Source organism: Oryctolagus cuniculus, chromosome 4, assembly GCF_964237555.1.
Source record: "Oryctolagus cuniculus chromosome 4, mOryCun1.1, whole genome shotgun sequence".
Classification (NCBI taxonomy): Eukaryota; Metazoa; Chordata; class Mammalia; order Lagomorpha; family Leporidae; genus Oryctolagus; species Oryctolagus cuniculus.
Window position 1 is genome coordinate 45,296,377 of NC_091435.1, and position 25,440 is coordinate 45,321,816.

Sequence of the window (25,440 nt, forward strand, 5' to 3'; positions counted from 1 at the left end):
GGCACACCGCCGGCCGGCTTTCTTCGGGGGCTGCACGGGTTCCCTTAGATGTTCCCTGTCGCTCCCCCTCTTCGTGGAGGAACGACACAGGACCCTGCGCTGTTCTTTCGTCTGCTCGGCCCTCCCCGGGTTTGCTGCTGGTTCTTCCCGGGTTGGCTACTATCCCTTCCACCTCCGTGGAAGGGCAGTTCCCCCTGGCCGCATTCCCCACTTCCGCAGGGGAGCGGCACACCGCCGGCCGGCTTTCTTCGGGGGCTGCACGGGTTCCCTTAGATGTTCCCCATAGATGTTCCCGGTGCATGCCGTCTCTCTCCTCCTTTATAGTCCTCCTCCGCCAATCCCAACTCGGCTGAGTACGCTGCTCTCCAATCAGGAGCAAGTCCTACAGTTAATTGGTTGAACTGGAGGCAGCTGTGCGGAAGCTGTTTACTTCTCTCCCAGCGCCATATTGTGGGAGAGCAGATGCATAGAGTAAGTCCTAATTCGAGTAACTTAGTCTAGTCCGGATTGCTCCCCACAGTTAATAAAGAGTTGTTTACCTTTTAAAGATTTTTTTTTAAAGATTTATTTTATTTATTTGAAAGACAGAGTTAGAGAGAGAGGTAGAGACAGAGAAAGAGAGAGGTCTTTCATCTGCTGGTTCACTCCCCAGATGGCCACAATGGCTGGAGCTGCGCCAATCAGAAGCCAGGAGCCAGGAGCTTCTTCCGGGTCTCCCACACGGGTGCAGGGGCCCAAGGACTTGCGCCATCTTCTACTGCTTTCCCAGGCCATAGCAGAGAGCTGTATTGGAAGAGGAGCAGCCGGTACTAGAACCGGCGCCCAATGGTATGCTGGCACTTCAGGCCAGAGCTTTACCAGCCGCACCACAGCAACGGCCCCTACCTTTTAAAGATTATATTCAAATGAATCCAGATGCTCTAAAGCATTTCAAATTGAGGACAGGATAAAAGCTCAAAACAACAGTATCTATTGCCTGCACAGAAAGGTATTCTGCTTACCTTGATCCTGCGAGGAAAGGGAAAATAGAAGGATGAGAAAGAGAAAAATAATGAATGATAAAAGAGCATCCATTCAAAACTGATGTACATGCACTAAAATGAGGTATGGACAAGAGGCTAAGAAAGTTTCTTACTGGCTGGTGCTGTGGCTCACTTGGGTAATCCTCTGCCTGTGGTGCAGGTACCCTGGGTTCTAGTCCCGGTTGGGGCGCTGGATTCTGTCCTTGTTGCTCTTCTTCCAGTCCAGCTCTCTGCTGTGGCCCAGGAGGGCAGTGGAGAATGGCCCAAGTGCTTGGGCCCTGCACCCGCCTGGGAGACCAGGAGGAAGCACCTGGCTCTTGGCTTCAGATCAGCGCAGTGTGCCGGCTGTGGCAGCCATTTTTGCGGGGGTAAACAACAGAAGGAAGACCTTTCTCTCTGTCTCTCTCTCTTACTGTCCAACTCTGCCTGTCAAAAAAAAAAAAAAAAAAGTTTCTTACTTTTCTTCATAAGCTATGCACACGTTTGGATCTTCCAAAAGTGTTCCTGGAGTTAGTATATCATCAGAAGTCATAAGGTATAATGGTGAACTTTTATTTCAAGTGACTTGTAAACAATTTAATTCTGTTCATTTCAGTCTCAAAAATTTGAAGTGTGTTCTATACTTGCTGCCTCCACTTCCTTTCTCAATGTTCTTTACTCCTTAGCTCAATGTATTTGACCTTCTGCCCCTACACAAATGAAAATGCATTTCTGAAGGTCACCAATGATAATCACAAAACAAAATGGCCTTTCTCTGCTTTATACTTTTCATCCACTATGCATCAACCTAACAGTTTTGACTACCCATCCTTGAAATTCTCTTTCCTTCTGAATTTCCTAACGCTGATCAGGGCCCATCAAATACTTATTTGTGTTGTTTTTCTTATAAGAAGCTCAAATTTTACAGAAGAAAAAAATTAAGGGAGGTTAGTAAAAGAAAGATGTAATATTAAGAGAGAAATCTCCCAGAACATCATACAAAGGAAGGAATTTGGAAACACATAACTTTCTAACTCTGAATTTCCAAAATGATTTTCTTCCATGGAGGGTAAAGGGGTTAAGATGAAGTTATTTATCAGGCAGTAGATGGTAGAAATGTTTTCTCAAGCATAAAGAGAAGAAAATGAACATGCTAGCTTAGCTCTTTCTTGTATGCCAAAGGATTACTACCATTTGTTAGCTTTTAGAAGTCATCAACCAGGGGATTTCTTGATTCACAGTGATTTTCCCATATCTGGGAATATCCCATTATAAAAGCAGAAGTGGATGCTAAGTCCCAGAAAATTGTTTAAAGGAGCCATATTTGTAATTTGAATTTACTACTGTAAATATACATGAATATCCATGGTAGACATCTTACCCAAATTGGGCAGATAGATTTGGTATCCTTAGAATCTGAAATTATAAAAGAGACACAAATGTTTGCTGGTTATTTTACTTATGCCATGTTAATAAATTTCAGTACCTGTAGAAAAAGAGGAGTTTTTCATACCACTTACAGTTACCCTAGACCTTGCCCTTCATATACAGTGCACTGCTCAATCCTTTAATTAAAGGTATAATTCAATATTAAATACAACATAAAATCAGAGAAGTTATCATTAGCTGATCCCTCATATAACATGCCAAACACACATTAAGAGCGGGACATATTTTTCTCTTTGGCTGTTGCACAGAGTTTGGATTGTGGACAGATCTAAACCACAGGAACATTCTGATAGGTAAATATTGTTGGAAAATGTTTCTGTTTCAGCTTAAACGTGATTCTCATAGCATGTCATTAGAAAGTTCAATCTGTTTGTTCCCTGTCTCTTAACCATTTGTTCTCCTTATTGTTTTGGCTCTGAGTATGGTTGTATATTCAGTAATTTTTCATTGTCTATTCTTTATCACTCACCTGTGAATTGGCAAAATATGATTATCCATACTGTACAGATGGTGAGGCGAAGGTATAATGCCATTTAAAAGCTGGAAAGCAGAGTTGAAACCAGAATTTATGATTCCCTGAACCTCATGTAGAACAGTATTTTCTATGATATCTCTGCCTTCTTTTTAATGTCCATGAACAAAAGGCTGCATATAATTTCCATCTCAAATACAAGTACCAACTACATTTTTTCTATACGTTTGAGTCTTTCACTTTAATGGGAACATGACAAATATAAAAATATTGAAATGCTCTATAAAGATATTTGTTTCCCAAGCTCAGTCACAAACATCATGTCAATTCACTCTTATATCATCTTTTATTTTTCTTCTGTTAATGGTGTCTAAAATATAATTTTAGAACACATTGTCTTCTGTGTTATACCTAAATTTAATACCTTTCTTGTTTGATTTCTCATATATACCATATTTATTAAGACAGTGTTCTTTTGTAGAAAAAAAGTGTGTTGTTTAAAGCAACATGCAGCTAAGCATTTAACCTATGTGCCAGGTTTGAAAACCTGTCAGCTCAGTCACCCGGGGTAAATCAGTTTGTTCCAAGAAACAGGACAACTCAAATTAAACTTATTTTGCTACTAGTAAAGAAAGGAAGGCCAGAAGGAGAAAAAATTTGTGCTGATAACACTTTTGATCTTATTTCTAATATTTATAAAGGGTTTCTTCCTTATTAACAACTAAGTCCTGGGAAAAAACTTACTGTCTTCACTGAGTATGTGTTTTTCCCTGTCTGTATACTTGCAGGACCAATTCTGGAATAACTAAGTTAACTGAGCACACAGGATAATGTCACAAATGATTTTTCAGAATGCAAAAACCAAAATAAACTTTGCCATGGTTGTCACCTACAGAGTATCTAAAATTATGATTCTTAAGGGTTTTCAAAGTTTCATTTACCACCCATTGTCATTCAGACTTTTTCCGTCAGTTAATGAAGCATAGGGGCCAACGTCATCCATGTGATTCCCATCTGTCATCGTGACAGTGATGTCAAAGCCCCAAGTGAAATCCCTTTCTTCATTCAGTTCCTATAGCTTGATATTAGCCAGGTAATCGAGCACAACTGCTGGGCTCTTGTGTTTTCAGATGAGGAAGCCAAGGGCAAGTGACTTGCCCTGAGTCACACAGCAAGACATCATAAGAACGAGAACAGGTCCAGTAGCCTTGGACTTAGCAGACGTTACCAAAGTACTGAAGCATACATACCACCGTCCCAGCTAATTGCTTTCACTGACATCAAGTGGGTCACCTTCTATTATCTTTTTCTTTTTAAGCAGAACTCACATCCTCTTTTTCTCTCCCTCTCGCTCTCTCTCTTCTTTTTTTCTTTTAAATAGGCAGGAGGAAATGCTGTTCTCTACTTAGTGTGTCTGGTAATTATCTTCAAGGAAACCAGAATATAAATTTAAAGTACTCATTAACATGCTGATTAGAAATTTCTCTCAAAGACTCAAAAGGCTGGAAGAGACCCCCAGAGATCATCTGATTCAGCCCCTGACTTCAGGCATGTTCCACCTAAACAGTTTCAGGCAGATGGGAAACTATATTTATGACCCTTAAGGAGAGAGTCCCCAACCCTCCCTTGCTAGCACCACCCTGGGCTTAGTTCTGCTTTTCTACATAATGGATTATGTGAAACTTATAGGAAAGAATATGTCCTACCTTGTAATCTCAGAAATTCCTAAAATGAATGAAATAGCCATAACAGTGCTTGTATTCATTTAACTTTTTATCTGACCAACATTTCTAATTCTATGTTGGGAAAGTCTTCCTGGTCAATATGTGTTCTTCTGATATGAAATCTCTTGCAATTCATTTTTCATTTTAAAGCCATATCCCAGAAGGTATTTAATCTCTCCATAATTTTAATTGTCAAAGGTTTGCCTTTTAATGTTTCTTATTATTGCCCCTTCAATGTAGATTGTGTCCCACAGAAATACTAATATTTTCTCCCAACCCATGCCTTACAGCTCCAACCAGCATGATCGTAGACTGGGTTGGACGGCAAAAGAATGGTTTTGAAAGGCTTAGAAATCAGAGATGATGTGGTAATGTGTATCTATAATGATTGCTTTCATCTCCCTCTAATTTGTTTATGACTTTATATAAGACTTCATAATATCAATCCCAGTTTTGCTTTACTCCTTTTAGAAACTTATACCATCTCTGCCCAATTATGCTTCAGACAAAAATAACTTTCTGTCTTCATTAGAATTAGGATATCTTCACTAAAAATATCAATGGATTCACTTCTAAATCTGCACATTGAATGGAAGAAAATATTTCCTGAAGAAAAAATTCTTAGCCCAAATGTACCTGTCAGAATGAGAAGAAGTTTGTCCAAAGTGTTTGTCTCTGATATTCATACAATCAATCTCAATGAACTATGTGAATTACATCCTGCTATTAAAAGTGGTGGAAGCATCTGGTCATTTCTTCATATGTCAAAATATCCAAATGTAGGAGTAGCAGCTGCAGATTTCTGAGGGATTGTCTTCCAGATAGTCTCTTTATTCTCTGCTTATTTGTTAAGACAAAACCATGCCGGTGCCGTGGCACAGTAGGTTAATCCTCCACCTGCAGCGCTGGCATCTCATATGGGCACCAGTTTGAGTCCTGGCTGCCCCTCTTCCAATCCAGCTCTCTGCTATGGCCTGGGAAAGCAGTAGAAGATGGCCCAAGTCCTTGGGCCCCTGCACCCACATGGGAGACCAGGAAGAAGCTCCTGGCTCCTGGCTTAGCATCAGCGCAGCTCTGGACATTGTGGCCATTGAGGAGTGAACCAACGGAAGGAAGACCTTTCTGTCTCTCCCTCTCACTGTCTGTAACTCTGCCTCTCAAATAAAAAGAACCATGTTCCTGGACAAGCATTTCCTGACAACTGGATCATCTGGACTTCTAGTTGTAGATCTGCTCTTCAATGCTCACATGTGTCAATTTTTTATAATGGGTCCTGACAGAACTATTTGTAAACTGAAGGGCCAATAATAAATGACTTTTTTTTTTTTTTAAAAAAAGATTTATTTTATTTATATGAAAGACAGAGTTACAGAGAGAGGTAGGGACAGAGAGAGAGAGGTCCTCATTCATTCCTCAAGTGGCCACAACGTCCAGAGCTGAGCCCATCTGAAGGAAAGAGCCAGGAGCTTCTTCTGGGTCTCCCATGTGGGTACAGGGGCAAGGTACTTGGGACATCCTCCACTGCTTTCCCAGGCACATTAGCAGGGAGCTGTATTGGAAGTGGAGCATCCAGGACTTGAACTGGTGCCCATATGGGATGCCAGCACTGCAGGAAGAAGCTTTATCCACTATGCCACAGTGCAAGCACCATGATAGATGACTTTTAACATCACTTTAACCTCTGAAATTCTGGCATAAGTCCATTCACAAATGAATGGCTGAAGATAATTATTGGAAATTTTGCTTCTTCTGTCTAGTTTTTTTTTCTTATAATAAAAACTGGGTGGTGTTATGCAAGAATGCATTTTTGAAGTTACTGATAATTATAAGCCAAAAGTTGATTGAATAATTTTAACTTCATATAACAAATATTCATTTAGCCCTTATATGTCAGACATATATGGAGAAAGAAAAACAGGGGCAGGGATTTGATGCAGTGATTAAGATGCCACTTGGGGTGCCCTCATCCCATCCTAGAATACTTGTGTTTCAATCCTGGCTCTGATTCCCATTCAGCTTCCTGCAAATGTGCATGCTGGGAGGCAACAGTTGATGGCTCAAGTAGATGGGTCCTTGTCACACATATGGGACACTCAAATAGAGTTCTTGGCTCTGAGCTTTTGCCTGACCCAACCACGGCTGTTGCCAGCATTTGCATCTCTTTCTCTCTCACAAATAATTTTTACCAAATAATTTAAAAACAGAAAAGAGAAATGAAAGCAGTTATTTAAATGTTTAACATATGTTGATGGCTAGTACAACAAATGTGGCTTGAGTTCAAAATTCAACGCTAATTATGTAAAACATCTATTTAACATCAATGCACTATATCCATATGGCAGAATTTGGAACAAAGCATTAAATCAATTCTGTTTCAATAAAAAATTCCATGTCGGGATTTGTTCAAAAGACTTTTATTTCCTTTACTGGAAAATTGTCAGGCTTGGTACCTTTGTCAAACGAAGTCTGATAGGTTAGTATTTTGGACACATTGAACAATGATACACAGAGTAGCAAAGAATAACATAGTCATGTCACTAAGGTTGACAGCATCCTTTATGAGAAATATTAGGCACCATTGGGAAAGCAATCTGCAACTGGCTAAGCCCCAGGCATATTATACAGGGTCAATGAATTCTTATTTTATTTAAAATTTAGTCTCATGTGTGGTCGGCATAATGGTGTCACTCAAAGATGTACATGGACTAATCCCTGGACCTTGTGTGTTATTTTTTATGATAAGAAGGAATTAAGGTTGCTGATCAGTGACTCTCAAATAAGGAGACTGTCTTAGAATTTCTAAGTGGGACCAGTATAATCACAATGGTCCTTGGATGAAGAGGAATGGCAGGAGAGTCGAGTCAAAAAGAGATTTGAAGACATAGTTATGCTATTGCCTTTGAAGATGGAAGAAAGTGTCATAGAACGTAGAATTCCAGAAGGCCTCTGGGAGTTGCAAAGAGCAGAAACAGATTGGTCACTAAACGACCACATTCCTGTTGAAACTGTAACTTTAACTAAATGAGACCAAGTCTATACTTTTGACCTCCATGACTTCAAAATAACTTTGGGTGCTTTATGTCATGTCTGTGGTTACTTGGCAGTAAGAGGACACTTAAAACAGCTTCCCTCTATTAGAAAATCAAATAAAGACATTTAAGAGAGGTAAGGGCAATGAACAGCCTCCCTTATAAATCGTTATCCTGTTCCAACTGAACTCAAAACTGTACCCCAAACTCTCCACATATCCAGATGAAGCAATTGTTGCCATAAAAACTGTTTTAATCCATAGAGTCTGTTTGACATGAAAATTTAACTTGCTACTCTGAACTATAAGTTTAATCCTCTTAGTACAAGTTATGTTGCTTTTGTGGTTAGTTGGTGTTATTCAAAATAGATTATTCTTAATTTGGTAGAGAACCTTTGTTAATACTTCTTTATACATCTTTATACCATAAATAGAATAGGCCATCCCTAGATTTGATTATTTGTTGCATCATCATAATAGCCCTTTTTTTTTTTTTTTTTTTTTTTTTTTGACAGGCAGAGTGGATAGTGAGAGAGAGACAGAGAGAAAGGTCTTCCTTTGCCGTTGGTTCACCCTCCAATGGCCGCCACGGCTGGCACGCTGCGGCCGGCGCACTGCGCTGATCTGATGGCAGGAGCCAGGTGCTTCTCCTGGTCTCCCATGGGGTGCAGGACCCAAGCACTTGGGCCATCCTCCACTGCACTCCCGGGCCACAGCAGAGAGCTGGCCTGAAAGAGGGGCAACCGGGACAGAATCTGGCGCCCCGACCGGGACTAGAACCCGGTGTGCCGGGTGGAGGATTAGCCTAGTGAGCCACGGCGCCGGCCAGCCCTTTAAGATAGTCTTATGCAAAGAGCAATCCTACAGTTGAGTATAAACATGTATTAACAAGATGGGAACAAATCAAAATTATTATGAGTGATTATCTTACAATTTTATAATATAAAAGTAATATTCAGATTTTAATTTTTCTTACAATGTGTGAGGATAAAGCAATTTTAATTTTTTAAAATTTATTTATTTGAAACCAGAGTGAGAGAGAGAGTGAGAGCGAGATCTTCCATCCACTGGTTCACTCCCCAGATGGCTGCAACAGCCAGAGCTGCGCCAATCTGAAGCCAGGAGCTTCCCCTGGGCCTCCCATGTAGGTGCAGGGGACCAAGAACTTGGGCCATCTCTGCTGCCTTTCCATGTGATTAGCAGGGAGCTGGATCGGAAGTGGAGCCATCAGCACTCGAACTAGCACCCATATGGGATATTGGCACTGCAGGTGGCAGCCTAATCAGCTATATCACAGAACTGGCCCCACTGAACTCCCAAAAATGATACAGTATTCTCCCAGAGTGTGAATATACCTGTACATTCACATATTACCTACATTACTGTTGTGTCTATCAGTCAGTTCAGATTTATTTATTTCTTATATTTAATTGCTTAAAATTTTCATGTGAAATTAGGCATCTTTGAGCATCTGAACTACTTCTTTGCATATAAGAAAAACAAACTGAATAAGAGACATCTTTTTAAAATCAGGATATATTTAAAAATACATTAATTATATCCCAATTATCAGAAAGATTTAAAAACAAAATCTAGGCTCATATATTTAATTAATTTTGTTAGTGATGCCAAGTTGTATGTTTGTGTACATACCTTGCATCATATAAATGCTGATCTACCTCCAATAAATTTAATGGACTTTTTATTTTTTTTGGAACAGAATCCATGTCTAGTTCATTTTTAGATCCCTTAGAGGGATGACCCGGCAGTACACCTTTAACCTCATATAGCAGGTGCTCTGTGAGGATTTGTTACATGACTGAATAAAACAGTGAAAGAAGACCACTCAAATGTAGCTTGAAATAGGTATTGTTAATAAAAGTCTCTCTTATTTGTACAGAAAATACAATGCCATGGTTTTAGTAAATTATTCATACTTACTAATTTACCGACATTTAACATCCAGAGCCTGTCCTAATTTCTATTCATTTAAAATATAAAGTGAGATAGCTATTGCAGCTTCATTTTATGGAAGAACCAAATCCATTACCCTCATAGTTAAGTTCATTTCTATTGTGTATGGCAGTAGTTCTGTACTCTGGAGTCCTTACTGAATTGAAGAGCAAATATATACATATGCTCTGTTGTGCCAGGGGGCACAAATTCTGTTTTGATTTACTCATGTGCAACTCCTATTAACACTGAGAGGAATTCAGGGCAAAGTTTAGTTTATTTTTCAAGGATCATGTTGTTACATATACCAAATAACACATGAAGTCTTTTAGACTATAAAACCAATGATGTGCAGCCACACACATTTAGGGTGCTCATTTAGCTTCTCATTGACTAAGTGTCTAAATAGTCTGACTCTTTCTTTATGGCACGTATTTTTGAAAGTAGGATGTGACAAAGAGAGGAATAAGATGAATATCTGGAACTAAGTACGGATATAGAAATTATGGGAAAAATTCAAATATTGAGATTTATATAATAAAACATGGTAAATGGCTGAAGGCATTATTTTCTTTGAAATATACAAAATATTCTACATGTGTTGGCCATAATCTTATTTGAGGATAGCCGGCCAGGCAAGATTAATACTGCCTACTTGTTCTGAATTTGGAGTTCAGAGAAGGTCATTAAAGTGTAATTTGGGGGTACTAAGAAGGCATGGGAGACAGGAAAAAAAGGTACAATAAGATTTCCTTTTGGATAATCCTTCTCTAAAATGTAGTCTTGTATTCCACTGTGAGTGACTGTTGGAAATAGCAACCTTAGACAGGTTCACACTCTTCACTGTCCTGGCCTGAGTCTCATCTCTACTACTCACCGTAACAAGGGAATAGATAGAGCAGGCCTTATTGGCTGTGATGTATGGACACAATAACGGAGTCTGTTCTCACATGTTTTGGCTAAACACATTACTAACTGCATAGCTTTTGGGAGGCTTTACCTCCCAAAGTAAGTTAGCGTTAGTCTTTTCTGCTCCAATTATTAATCACCTTGGGTTCAAAGAGATTGTCTTATCAGACTCTTCGATAATGTTCCCACTGGAATATAAATATGTATGCATTCACATTTAGTGGGAAATTAATACAGTAATAGCCTTTTAATTGTCTGTCAATGCTTTTAAATGAAAAGTGACATAACATCTCTTTAATACTTTTATACTGACTTGAAACACTTGATTCAAATTTCCATATATCTGGGGCTGGCATTGTTGTGCCATGGGTTAAGCTGCGGCCTGGGACACAGGCATCCTTTATCAGAGCAGCGTCCCAGATGCTCCACTTCCATTCCAGTTCTCTGCTGACGTACCTAGGAAGGCAGCCAAAAGTAGCCCCTGTGATTTGACCCCGACTGCCCATGTGGTTGGCCCTGGTGGAGTTTTTGGCCCCTGGACTCAGTCTGGCTCAGCACTGGCCACTTCAGTCTTTTGAGGAGTGAAGATCTCTCTCTCTCTCTCTCTCTCTCTTTCTCTCTGTCTCTCTGTCTCTCCTTCTCTGTGTAACTCTGCCTTTCAAATAAATAAAATAATTTTAAAAAGAAAATAAATTTCCATATATGTGAAAGGCAGCCTACCTTATCTGTCTTCAAATAGCGTAAATCTAGAGAGCCTAGTTCAAAGTTACTAGGTAATTCTGTCATTCTGTCTTAGCTCATGTAAGTATTTAGTGTGCCTCCCCCCTTTTTCATTCCTAGTTTCACATAGGTCCAAATCTGGACATACTGGAAGCCATTTTGCTACTTTGCTTGCTACCTTTCAGAATAGCCTGCTTTATATTTAATGTTACAGTATATATAGCCTATTCATAAGCAAAATGAAGAATAATGCACTAATTCTACAGCATTTTAAATTTGTCTTAGGGACCTAAGACAAAAGAATTATCATTTTAAAGTATAAGACTCTCTCCTTGGAATGAGCATTTTGCTTATCACTTATGATGTCTGCATCCCACATCTGAGAACATGGATTTGCTACCTGGCTCCAGCTCCTGACTTAGGCTGGCAGTGAACACCCTACAGACAGTGGCAATGGCTCAAATAATTGGGTCTCAGCCGCTTTATAGGAAAGGAAGGTACAATATATAATACAATATATTGTATTATATATATTATATATAATAAATACATATTTATTATATATATAATAAAAACAATGTTATCCACACATTCTTATAACAAAACAACTCCTATAAAGAAAATATCCAAGGGTAAGGAAAATATACTTTTTTTAATTAAGGGGAAAATCTAATTTGGGGGAGGAGGTGGTTGATAGAATAAAGGTAACCAGTATTAGAAACTCGAAAGTAGAAATCTTCAACTTACCTTTTTTTGTATTATAGATGAATGCATTTCACAGGGAGGCAATAACTCTCCAGAAAAACAAAAACAAAAACACAAAGGGTAAGAAAGCTGGAAACAATAAAACAGAGAGCTATATTTTTGGAATGCTTATTATGCACCATGGTCTGAATGTGTCCCCCCCAAAAGTATATGCTGAAACTAAATCACAGATGTGATAGTATTTTTTTAAGATTTTATTCAGCCGGTGCCGTGGCTCACTAGCCTAATCCTCCGCCTTGTGGCACCAGCACACCGGGTTCTAGTCCTGGTCGGGGCACCGGATTCTGTCCCAGTTGCCCCTTTTCCAGGCCAGCTCTCTGCTGTGGCCCGGGAGTGCAGTGGAGGATGGTCCAGGTGCTTGGGCCCTGCACCCCATGGGAGACCAGGAGAAGCACCTGGCTCCTGGCTTTGGATCAGTGCAGTGCGCCGGCTGCTGCGCGCTGGCTGCGGCGGCCATTGGAGGGTGAACCAACGGCAAAAGGAAGACCTTTCTCTCTTCTCTCTGTCTCTCTCTCTCTCTAGTGAGAGTCCACTCTGCCTGTCAAAAAAAAAAAAAAAAAAAGATTTTATTTATTTATTTGACAGGTAGAGTTACAGACAGTGAGAGAGAGAGAGAGAGAGACAGAGAGAAAGATCTTCCTTTTGTTGGTTCACTTCCCAAATGGCCACACCGGCTGGAGCTGCGGGGATCTGAAGCCAGGAGCCAGGTGCTTCCTCCCAGTCTCCCATGCGGGTGCAGGGCCCAAGCACTTGGGCCATCCTCCACTGCCCTCCCGGCCACAGCAGAGAGCTGGACTGGAAGAGGAGCAACTGGGACTAGAACCGGCGCCCATATGGGATGCCGGCGCTGCAGTGGAGGATAAACCTGGTGTGCCACGGCGCTGGCCCCACAGATGTGATAGTATTAAAGGGGTGGAATTTGGGAAGTAACTCAGCCATGAGGGCAGAACCTCAGTGTATTAGTGGCCTTGTAAAAGGGGCATGAGGGAGCTGTCTCCCTCTTTTTTGTACTCTTGTCCTCCCTTCTGGAAGCTGCAGGAACGAGGTACCATTTTGGTAGTAGAGAGCTGCCCTCACCAAACAATCTGCAAGTCTTTTCGATTCGGACTTCCCAGGCTCTACAACCATGAGAAATCAACTTCTATTGCTTACAAATGTGGTAGTTTGTGGTATTCCGTTATAGCAGTTATGTATTAGGCATATATGTAAGTATTAACTCATACAGTCCTTCCAGTGGCTATACCAGGGTAAAGCTAATGTGAATCTTTAACATCCATGTGATGTTGCAAACATGGAGAGCTTCAACGGCTTGCCCCAGGTCTAACAACCAGAAACTTGCTGAATTGGTTATCAACAGTCTGTGTCCATTGTCAGTATTCTCCAGTGTGATAAGTTCTATCTACAAGAGCCAAGAGAACAGAAGAGGCACTGGTCCAAATTAGAACCTAAGATACCTAAAGACTGAACAATGGCAAATATTCCAGTTTTCTAAGAAGTAATTAGGTTACAAAATATTTCAGAAAGCAGTTTTAAATAGTTGAATAAATTATGTTTGAAATAATTAGAAAATATTGATCAAATACTGTGAATATTATTTCAAGAATGATGTCAAACTCAATTCACTTTTATCTTTATAATTGAAAGAACATGACTATAACAGAAGTATTTCATTCCTTCATAGAATTGCTTTGTCTTATTAAAGATAACACAAAAAGTTACAGAATCATCTTAAAAATGAAAATTCGGCCGGCGCCGTGGCTCACTAGGCTAATCCTCCACCTGCGGCGCCGGCACACCAGGTTCTAGTCCCAGTTGCGGTGTCAGATTCTGTCCCGGTTGCCCCTCTTCCAGGCCAGCTCTCTGCTGTGGCCCGGGAGTGCAGTGGAGGATGGCCCAAGTGCTTGGGCCCCGCACCCGCATGGGAGACCAGGAGAAGCACCTGGCTCCTGCCATCGAATCAGTGTGGGGCGCCGGCCGCAGTGCGCCGGCCGCGGCAGCCATTGGAGGGTGAACCAACGGCAAGAGGAAGACCTTTCTCTCTGTCTCTCTCTCTCACTGTCCACTCTGCCTGTCAAAAAAAAAAAAAAAAAAAAATTCAGTCGAACCTTGATGACTGGATTCCTAGAAAGTTGTCATGTCTCAAAAGTGTATGTATCAATACAAAGATGGCTGCGTGGGTATTTTTAGATTATGTGCGAAAAAGTTCTGTATTTGCATTAAAATTGCCTACTAATCAAGTATAGGGTAGAAAGGATTAAGTAGAAATTCATGTTAAAAAGGCCAAAAGCCTTACTGAACTAAAAGTCTGATGTCATTCAAAGAACACTATTGTCAAAATTGCTAATGCATTTGCAGAGTGTGCAGTCAGAAGCAGTATATAGAACAGAGAGGTAATAGATCATTCTCAGTGTCCTGAATCTCAGCTATATCTAAAAAGTGTATTACTCCCTTTAAGCAAGGTGTGATAGACAAAACATGTATGGGTACAAAGTGAGCACCATCTACTCAGGATGGGAGCCAGCTAGACTAATGTCTATCAGTCGAGTATCAATCTGCTTCCAAGTGTGGGATAATCAAGCTACTAGAGTGCTGAGTTTAAATTGTCCATATTTCTGTTTTATCTTTATTGTAATGAAGGAGCTTCCTCTTTGCCTCCTGCTGTGCACTTTTGGAGGGTCTTCCATATGGTTGCTGCTAAGTATTTTGGCATTTTCCCAACTGTTACAATTGGGTCAGTAGGGGGGACTGTGTGGGAGTAATAAAACAAGGGTGACTGCAGCAGGGAGGAGCACCATTACCACCCTCATAGCTGCTTATAGCCTCTCTCGGGTTCAAGCACAAGCTCTGTGCCATTTATTAACAACAGGCAGCCTGGGCAAACTGCCTTTTTGCCATAGAGCTTACTTAAGGAGAAGCCTAGGCCGTGGGTACAAAGACGAAGTCTTCTTTACAATTTCCTCTTATTGTTTCCTCACTTCACCTCCTACAAGAAACAGACTAACTGGAGAAGGAGCAAGATGATTTCATCTTGCCTAATACTATGTCATTATGACAACATGTTCTTGAACAGGCTCTGCCACATTTTAGCAACAGTAGATATTACAGGGGCCAGGAGGGCTTTGATAGCTTCTAAAGGGAAAAAAAATGGGGACAGCCCCCCATTGAAATTCTTGAGACATGACTCATAAATGCATAAGTGACTTATAATATTGACATTGCCATTTGTGTTTTCCATAACAGAAATCAGTTATGAAAAATAAACTGTTTTTATCCTGCAGAAAGCAGTGGTGCTTAAAGTAGCAGATTCTGAGGAAAGCAAAGTCAAGATTCTCAACACTGAAATAATAAACATATCTCTGTGTATAAATGTACATATTTTGCCATTTACATAACTATATTTTATGTAATATACACCATATATTAATGTTACATAAATATATATTTTGTACAATATATTTATATACAAATATCAATATTTTCCATATTTAATCTTATACATGCAAGGACTAACATTATGCTTTACCTTTATCCTTATGTGGAGGCTTTTTTGTACATCAAAGACCATCATGCAGCTGCACGGGTTCAAATAGGTTCACAAGGCAGCCATGAATAGAGTTAAGGAGCACTGACACTGGTATACAAACATGTACCGATACATATTTTTTCATGTTTCCAGCATTAAACAAAAAATGTTGTGTTAAGACACCTGCTCCCATTTCCTTTCCGCCCGCGCCGACCCAGACCCTGAGCTCCACACCCCGGAGCCTCACAGCTGGTCGTCGGAGCCCAGCCGGGCAGGTGAACACCGCGGGTCCCGCAGTCTGCGCCAAGTGGGCGCCAGAAACCTCCCTGAGCTAGTCGGTGCGCCAAAGGCGTGAACCCCGGGAACAACCCACCACAGGGCGCTAACTCGGCATTCCCACACGACTCTGCTCTTATTCGCGTGGGATGGACAGCAACGGGGTCGCCATCAGTCAACACAGAGAGGATCCAGGCTTGTTAGAGACGACTCACACCTGTCCCAGGGTGCTGGGATGGCCACTCATTTTAAGCTTCTCCACTCTCTCCTACCCGGGGGCAGGACACTAAGCGAGGCTCATCCCTGGCCGCAATCAGTACGGAACCCGCACCCTGTAGTCCCCGGCCGTCTCCAGCGCTGTCCTACCCCCTTAAGCCCCGGTCGCGCCAGGAAGCCACCCGGTTAGCTGCAGGAATCCGCAGCCGCTGAAGTGAGGGCAGCGGCGCGGCTTCAGCGCCGCAGTGCGCAGGCGCAGGCCGCAGGGCGCGCAGGCGCCGCCTAGAAGTGACTTCTCCAAAAAGTGTCTTAGTTCCCGGTCACCTGAGCTCCGGGCGACGCGGCTGCGGGAGCTGCGGGGATACACGCCCTCCGCTGGTCCTGCTTGGCGACCCTGCGCTCTTCCGCCTGTTTGTCCGCCCCGCCACCCAGGACCCTCCGAGGGTCTCTCTGGTCCCTCCTGTCCATTTCTCAGCAGCAGGCCGGACCGGGCCGAGCCGGGCCGCCGGGGCGCGGTCCCTGACCATGGCGTCCCTCTTCAAGAAGAAAACCGTGGATGGTGAGTTCCAGGCCGGGCTCTGCGTCTCCTCGGCCCCGTGTCCTTTCGGGGGCTCCGGGAGGCGATTCTGGTTGCATTTCCCCGGGGGGGCGGGGCTGGATCAAGTAGCCCCACAGGTGACCGCCCTCGCTGCGTCACTTCTCTGCTTCCCCATCTCTGGCGACCCTGCCCACTGCAGCCTCACCTGGGCAGCCTGGTTTCCTGCCGACTCTCCTCCAACCTCGCGTTTTCCTTAGTAGTATCCCGAGTGTTTCCTGGAGCCGGCGGATGTCGCTGGCGCATGAGTGTATTACACTTGGCGATTTAGTGGATTTCTTGTTGGCACTGTCTGCTTGATTTATTTCACCTTCAGTTTGGAGATGTACTACCTGAAGGCTTCCACACCGGAAACCTGTGCGTTTGGGTGGGGGTGGGGATGGAGGTAGGAAGATGGATTCCAGTTACCAGAGGAACTTGGGGCTGCACCGCTTGGCCCAGTTAGAAACACCTCCCTCAGAAGAGCTGTGAATTACGTGGTGCCTGATCCACTCCTGTAGAAAAGTAAAAGGAAACCCCAGGGAAGTGCCTGGAGTTAATTTCCATAATGGATTTCTTTCCCTCTGATTATCTTTTGCTAACTAGAAAGTGAAAGATGTCATATCTGTTATCGGCACACAAGTTTAAATGTTAGTGATACCTGCATGTTTTCAGACGTTCAGCTCAATGTCGTGTTAGAGGGAAAAAGCAAATGCGCCGGAATTGAGTTTTGTGGTGCTCACATGCAGTGCCTGTAGTGTTTATTTACGTAACACTGACTTGATATTTTTCTTCTCTGGTACCAGAAAGATAAATTGATTCAAGTTATTTAAAAATCGTGTTACTCTAGGTTCTAGGTAGTTGCTGGTTCAGGAAAAGAATCGCTTCTTTGTAAGAGTCTGTCTCAGCCACAAAAGGAGCTAGTGGTAGCTAGACTGTGATTGGTACAGACAGGGTGTTCAGTTCAGACCCGGGGGTAACTCCTTCATTCCTTTGTGTGGACTCTTCCAATGCTAGGAGAATTATTTTGGGGAGGATAACAAAGACACGGTGTTTGCCCAGCCACTTTACCTTCCACTTTGGCACATGCCTTTCCACCCTAATGTATCACACAGTCTAATGCAGTTTTGCATAGTCTGTTTGCAAACAAAAAATTTTTTGGTTTCCTGACTTTTTATTAATTGAGCTGCCAACTTAGTATAGGATGTGATGCAGTTCCGTGAAATGGGTTTTGTGAGTGTTTTTCCTGAGAATGCTGTTTAATCTTTGACACTTTGTTTTTTGAGTACCAATGTTGTGATCTGCAGTTCATTTATAGTACTTCCAAAGTACTATAAAATTCTTCCTCCTTTAGTTTTACATAGTGAGATTTTTTTTATTGAGTTTTATCTGTGAGAATTTACTGAACAGGGGAAAAATGATTTCATCTCCTTTACTGTGTTATTATAAACTCAATTTAATCTTTTTTAACATTGAAACTGAACATCCCAGTGGTCATTGCTTAGTATCTGATCAATATTTCCAAAGACATAAATCTTAGTTCTGTGCTTACTGGTGCTTTTGGTAATCTAGTGACTGCTATACATATTGAAGTGTAAAGAACCAGCAAGAGACAAGAGGATGTGCAGTGAGGATGTTCAACTGTATACTCATTTGCAGTTGAGTTAATCCCCCCAAGAAATACTGGTTTTGCTTAATACATTAATCAATGAGGAAAAAGTCCTGAGAATGTTTGCTAGGAACTATGCCACTGAATTGAAGATCTGTGTGTGATGTTTCTGAATGTAAATTTGGCTAGCGTGTACATTACGACCACTAGCCAACCTGCCTGCTTGCTGGTTTCTTAAATTACATTGTCAATTACAATCATAACCACCTCCTAATTATAGATCTGTGTTTTCATTATTTTGATGTAGAGCTTCACTGATGCTTTTACTCCTTGTTTTATTAAAAGGAAGGATTTTTGTTTTGTTTAAAAAGTGACAGCATTCTTCTTAGCAGTAATGAGGCCATATATTATGAAATTTAATGTATTTTTATGCATTTCTCTCAGATCCTTGGACGTGTTGACTATTGATCATAAGATCTTTTACTGTATGCTGATTTTTTTATCTGTTCCAGCTATAATGAAATTCTGATATATGATTACACCAGAAATATGTAACTGCTTGTAGATCTGGCGAATAATAGAATCTTTTTGTCTCTTTGGATTGGCTGGAAGAATTATATACTATATCATTAAAGACTACTGTACATGTAAATTAAAAAGGGAGACAACATTACAGCACTTATTACTATTCACAGTTATGTTTAATTCATTTTTGACACAAAGATGAACAAGTCTCTACAGTATATACTTTATTCCAGAAATTAATGAGAGGTGTATCTCAATACCAGTGAACAGACTCTTGGATTTGAGATTACAATATTGAGTACTGGTTTTCCTTTTACTGACTTTTAGGCTACATACATATATACAGTGTAATGTGTTAATCTACAGTTTCTCCACTCCCACCTCTCACCCCTCACCCACAAACAATGTGGAGTAGCAGTGACACATTTGTTGAAGCTAAGTGTGAACCTGAAAATCAGGATGCCATGAGGAGTTGTCATCAATGCATAACTAAACCGGTCTCTTAAAAAATGAACTGCTTTGGGGCTGGCACTGGGGTGTAGGAAGTTAAGCCTCTGTTTGCATTTTGGCCCATCCCATATGGGCGCTGGTTGGGGGGTTCGCGTCCCAGCTGCCACCACGTCTGATCCAGTTCCCTGCTAATGTGCATAGGAAAGCAGCGGAGGATGGCCCAACTACTTGGGCCCCTGCAGTCACCTGCGAGACCCAGAAGATGCTCCTGGATCTTGGCTTTGGATTGGTCCAGCCCTGGCCGTTGAGGCCATTAGGGGAGTGAGTCAGCAGATGAACGATCTCTTTCTCTTTCTCTCCTTCTTTCTCTGTAGCTCTGGCTTTCAAATAAACAAACAAATCTTAAAAAAATAGTGATGAAGTTCTTTAAAACACTAATTTTTGTCTTTTATAAGTGAAGACAAATTTGAGGCCCTATGCTAAGCTAACACTCTGTTAGACATTTTGCATACAGTATGTTATTTCATTCCCATCGCCTATGAGATAACTACTGTTATTATCCCCATTTTATAGATGAGGAAATTAAGAGACAAAGGACTAAGTAGCTTGTTCAAGATTGTACAGCTCTTAAGTATTTGATACTACTGTTTGAGTGTTATGATTGTTAGTGACTGATCCTAGTGCGCAGTTTGGTTTTCTTGTTAAGTGCATGAAATTCTCAACTTTTGATGTGTATCTTGAAACTGTTACCTTTGATTTTTTTTTTTTTTTTTTTTTTTGGACAGGCAGAGTTAGACAGTGAGAGAATCATACTCCTCTCAGGATTAGGATTCAAACCCCAATTTCTAATGCTGTAAGAACTGGAAATAAATTTCCTGTTCCTGACTGTCCCTGGGCTCCAATTTTTTTTTAAAAGACTTATTTATTTATTTATTTGAAAGGCATTGTTAGAGAGAGCAAAAGAGACAGAGAGACAGAGAGAAAGAGAGAGAGAGAGAATCTTCCATCTTCTGATTCACTCCTCGAATGGCTGCAATGATCAGGATGGCCAGGCTGAAGCCAGGAGCCAGGAGTTTCTCTGGATCTCCCACAGGGGTGCAGGGGTCCAAGGACCTGCCATTCTCTGTTGCTTTCTCAGGTGAATTAACAGGGAACTGGATGGGATGTGGAATTGCCAGGACTTAAACGGACTTAAACTGGCACCCATATGGGGTGCTAGCGCTGCAGGCCATGGCTTAGCCCACTGTGCCACAGCACCAGCACCAACCCCAACATTTTTTAGGAAGCATGGTCCAATCTCTTTTTGTTCTAATTCTGAAACCTCTTGAAAAAGTAGTGATGTGTCCTATTTCTGTTTCTTTGCGTCTTAAATGCCCTCCACTCTGTAGTAGGGTGCGTTCCATCTGATGTGAGATCTTGCTTAGATCAAAAGTGACTTTTAGGGGCAAGCATTTAGCCTAGCATTTATAATATTGGTTAAGATGCCCATGTGCCATACTGGATTGCCTAGATTTGATGCTCAGCTTTGGCTCCTGATTTAAGCTTCCTGCAGTTGGAGACCCTGGGAGGCAGCAATATTGAAACTCTGATACCAACAGAGTCAAGTGGGAACTTGTTAATAATGGATGTATGACTGTCTTTGATCTGGCCCTTGCCAGTATGTACTTTTTCTTACCCTGGAATATTTTTTACTTATGATGCCCTAGTGCCCTAGTGCCTGGAATTCTGTTTTTTTTTTTTTTTTTTTTCCTTTTCTCTTACTTACTTGAATTATCTCAGTTTATTTTCCTGCTCCAGGGAATCTTCTTTGATGGGACTGCAAATTTTGTTAAGTATCTCAACTCCTTGTGTTCCAGTTTTTAGCATGTGTACTTGTCTTACCTAGAATCAATCTGCTTTCTCACTTGTGTTACCTGGAATCAAAATAGAACTTTCCCCCACACTTCCAAAGTTGAATTATGCTTATACTAAGTCTTTTCTACATAGTATGTTCGCAAAGTTTCAGAGTCTTTAGTGGGCTATTAGAGGGATATTAATATCCCTCTTGTCACGAGCATCACTTGTTACGCAGCTCGACAAGGCTAATGTGACATATTGGAGCATGGGGAAGAATCACACTGAATCGTGATAGTCTTTTCAACATAATTTATTATTCAATACCATTCAATACATATATTCAGTTCAGTACCATTCAATATATCAATATGTCCACAGGTGATAACACACATCTAGGAGTAAGACAATCTCTAAAAATATCCAGCAATAGTAATAAGTATAAAGCATAAAAAGCACAATCAATCTAAACACTCATGGCTGAGGGTGTAATATGAATGCTGCATTCTCAAGGTTTGTATCATGGTCACAAAAAAGTCAAAGTTCAAAATCCAGAGTGCAAAGTCTCCGTTACCACACTGGAGAAACGTTTCTCAGAACAGTCACTTACGGACATTGGTCATGGGATATCTGGCGCTCTAGGCAGTAGGCTCGATGATGAAGGGTTGGAGAAGTCACCCATGAGAAGTCTGGTCCAGATCTGATGTCAGCTGCAGCAGTGGTTGGGATGTCCAGGCGAGTTGGATCGAGTGGAGTGGCGAGCAGAGTTTTGGTCAGCGAAGACTCAGGCAGAGTATCAGCAAGATGCGGTGGATCCACACGACCATCACTTGCACTGAGCCATGTCCCTGAGGGGATGAAGAACAGCTGTGAGGCTTGCCTTCTTATTCCCCTCTGGAGTAGGTGGGTGGTATCTAAGAGTAGCCAGATCTTTTCTAGGATGCTGTAGATCCGCTTAGTGCTCAGTTTTCTGCATGTTTTAAAACTCACATTTTTTGTTTCTTTTTGACTCCTACATTGTTGGTGCACCAAAGAAAACTAATGGAATGTGGGATTCAGGATAACAGTATAGTTCTGTTTTTCGGAACAGATATTTCTTGAGGAACATTTTTTCCCTCTGTACTTCTACAACCCAGGCATGACACCAAGGCAGGTCTATGGTACTTTTCTTTCTTTATTTTTTCTTAAAGATTTATTTTATTTATTTGAAAGAGTTACACAGAGAGGTAGAGACAGAGAGGTCTTGATCCGCTGGTTCACTCCCCAGATGGCTGCAATGGCCGGAGCTGCACCGATCCGAAGCCAGGAGCCAGGAGCTTCTTCCAGGTCTCCCATGTAGGTTCAGGGGCTCAAGGAGTTGGGCCATCTTCCACTGCTTTCCCAGGCCATAGCAGAGAGCTGGATCGGAAGAGGAACAGCTGGGACTAGAACCGGCACTTCAGGCCAGGGCTTTAACCCGCTGCGCCACAGCGCTGGCCCCAAGTCTATGATACTTTTCTTCTAGGGTATCTTTTCCTCTCATTTCCTCATTTCTCTAAGGTAAAAATACCCTTTGACTGTTTTCTGAATTGAAGCTGTGATTGATCATGTTGCCAAAGCCTTTGTCTTTGAAGATCAAAGATCTGCTGCCACATTTCATCTCAGAACCTTCCTTGAACTCTTGAAAGCATGTATACTTTAATAATAATACATTTGAATGAACTCCTCTGGGTTTTAGTGACTATTGTGACTGACTGGCAGGAGAAAAAACATCAAAGTGTGTCTTTGCTATTGCTTATGCTGCCATGGATTTGATTCTATTTTCTTGAAGTATTCTGCCTGTTCCTTCCAGACAAGTCCTGCTGAGTTTTCTGAGTTTAACTTCATTCTTTATTTTATTTAATTTATTTATTTTTTAATGCAGAGTTGGAGAAAGAGAGAAAGTGAGAGAGAAGGGGTCTTCCATTTGTTAGTTCACTCCCCAGATGGCTGCAATGACCAGGGCTAGGCCAGGCCGAAGCCAGGAGCCAGGAGCTTTTTCCAGGTTTCCCACAGGAATACAGTGGCCCACACACTTGGGCCATCTTCTTCTGCCTTTCCAGGTGCATTATCAGGAAGCTGGATCAGAAATGGAGCATCAGGGACTTGAACTGGCTCCCATATGGGATGCCAGCGTTGCAGGTAGTAGCTTTACTCAGTATGCCACAACACTGGCCCCAACCTCTTTCTTAAATTGAGGGACGCTCTTGGCTGTATGTAAAGCTGTTGACATGATCTATTGTCCTTTCTTCTTCCCATAGCTCGCGCTCTCTCTCTCTCTATATATATATCTTTACCATGTATTAAAACTGGTTAATTAAAATGATAATATTTTTCTCTGTGTTTCTGATACACCATTTTCAAAACCTGAGAAATAATTTTTTTTTTTTTTTTGGACAGGCAGAGTGGACAGTGAGAGAGAGAGACAAAGAGAAAGGTCTTCCTTTTTGCCATTGGTTCACCCTCCCGGTCGGGGCGCCGGATTCTGTCCCAGTTGCCCCTCTTCCAGGCCAGCTCTCTGCTGTGGCCTGGGAGAGCAGTGGAGGATGGCCCAAGTGCTTGGGCCCTGCACCCGCATGGGAGACCAGGAGAAGCACCTGGCTCCTGGCTTCGGAACTAAATTTTTTTTTAAAGATTTTTATTTATTTGAGAGGTAGAGTTACAGACAGTGAGAAGGAGAGACAGAGAAAGGTGTTCCTTCTGTTGGTTCACTCCCCAAAAGGCTGCAACAGCCGGAGGTGCGCTGATCTGAAGCCAGGAACCAGGCACTTCTTCCTGGTCTCCCATGAGGGTGCAGGGGCCCAAGGATTTGGGCCATCTTCTACCGCTTTCCCAGACCTCAGCAGAGAGCTGGATTGGAAGAGGAGTAGCCGGGACTAGAACCCCGTGCCCATATGGGATGCCGGTGCCGCAGGTGGAGGGTTAACCTACTGCGCCATGGCGCTGGACCTGAGAAATAAATTTTATTTGCCTGTCATATTCCGATTATTTTTTCCCACTGTCATTTTCATTCCTTCCCTCAAGTAAATCTGGTTCCTAGAACTGGTGATGTCTGGGTACTGAGCTTTAAGTGTTTTTTTCTTACACTGTACCTTTGAATTTGCAGCATTTTTGAACAAATTTTTCTCTCATCAGTGTAAGAAGATGGTACTTACCATATAGCCAAACTCACTGTCTACACGTAACAGAGTATGTACATGATACATTGGATGCTGTCTATTGGTCTTGTTGAATCTTACTGGGTGATGTGATCTATGCCAATAATCAGCAGTAAGCCTGTACAGCTGTGCAAACTTGAGACAGGCCCTGTGCTTTCCCCCCAGAAAAGACAAGTAGTGCTCCTCAAAGATTAACAAATTTCCATATTTATGGTTAATAATTACTTTTTGCTTTTTTCCCTGGAAGTTGCAGAGAGGACAATCATAATTCAAGTTGGGTTTTGGTTTCAAATTCCAGTAGAAAAATGTAGTGAGCTATGTTGAACCATATGGGGTACTGTGTTGTCAGCTTTTCATTACTACAACAAAATAACTGAGAAAAGCTAGCTGTAAAAGCAAGAAAAGTTTATGCAACTCAAAGTTTTGGAAGCTGAAAGGCCAAAGGAGATGATGCAGGCTCTGGTGAAGGCCCTGGGATGGTGGTGGAGCGTGTACAGAGGATGCCATGGTGAGCTGAGAAGCAGAGTGGGTTGGGCTACACTCAGAATTTTATGACAACCATGTTGTGAAAACTCAGAAGTCACACAAGATCTACCACAAGAACTACCCACACAAGAGCTACCTTTCAAGGTCATGCTAACAATGATCTGTGGACCTCCCATTGAACCCCACCTCCTGAAGCTTTTACTACCTCCCAGTGGTGCCACCTGAGGTCCAGATATTTAACATATGGGCCTTTGGGGCACATTTAACATCCAGACTATTACAGAGACCCTTTTTGTTTCATTTTTATTTTTTTGACTTTTTTCCTTTTTTAAAATAAATGTATTTATTTATTTGAACCTCAGCATTACAAAGAGGAAGAGACAGACCAGCGCCGCGGCTCACTAGGCTAATCCTCCGCCTTGGGGCGCCGGCACACCGGGTTCTAGTCCCGACCGGGGCGCCGGATTCTGTCCCGGTTGCCCCTCTTCCAGGCCAGCTCTCTGCTGTGGCCAGGGAGTGCAGTGGAGGATGGCCCAAATACTTGGACCCTGCACCCCATGGGAGACCAGGAGAAGCACCTGGCTCCTGCCATCGGATCGGCATAGTGCGCCGGCTGCAGCGCGCCGGTTGCGGCGGCCATTGGAGGGTGAATCAACGGCAAAAGGAAGACCTTTCTCTCTGTCTCTCTCTCTCTCACTGTCCACTCTGCCTGTCAAAAAAAATAAATAAATAAAAAATAAGAAGGAAGCAG

The 25,440-nt window shown here is 42.0% G+C and overlaps 1 protein-coding gene and 1 long non-coding RNA gene across 2 annotated transcripts in view; one reads left to right on the forward strand and one right to left on the reverse strand.

Annotated features, from left to right (window-relative positions):
• Positions 1 to 4,226: 4,226 nt before the first annotated feature.
• On the reverse strand, positions 4,227 to 16,166 carry LOC127482965 (uncharacterized). Its single transcript, XR_007908949.2, has 2 exons — positions 15,545 to 16,166; positions 4,227 to 12,050 (listed from the first exon to the last, which is right to left on the reverse strand). It is a non-coding gene; the product is annotated as an uncharacterized lncRNA (long non-coding RNA).
• A 117-nt stretch (positions 16,167 to 16,283) lies between these two features.
• Positions 16,284 to 25,440, forward strand: part of CHMP2B (charged multivesicular body protein 2B) — a 32,936-nt gene continuing 23,779 nt past the window's right edge. Inside the window, exon 1 of the mRNA XM_008267100.4 lies at positions 16,284 to 16,595. Within this exon, the coding sequence (XP_008265322.1) occupies positions 16,562 to 16,595 (34 nt within the window). The 5' untranslated portion in view covers positions 16,284 to 16,561. The remainder of the gene's footprint in view (positions 16,596 to 25,440) is intronic.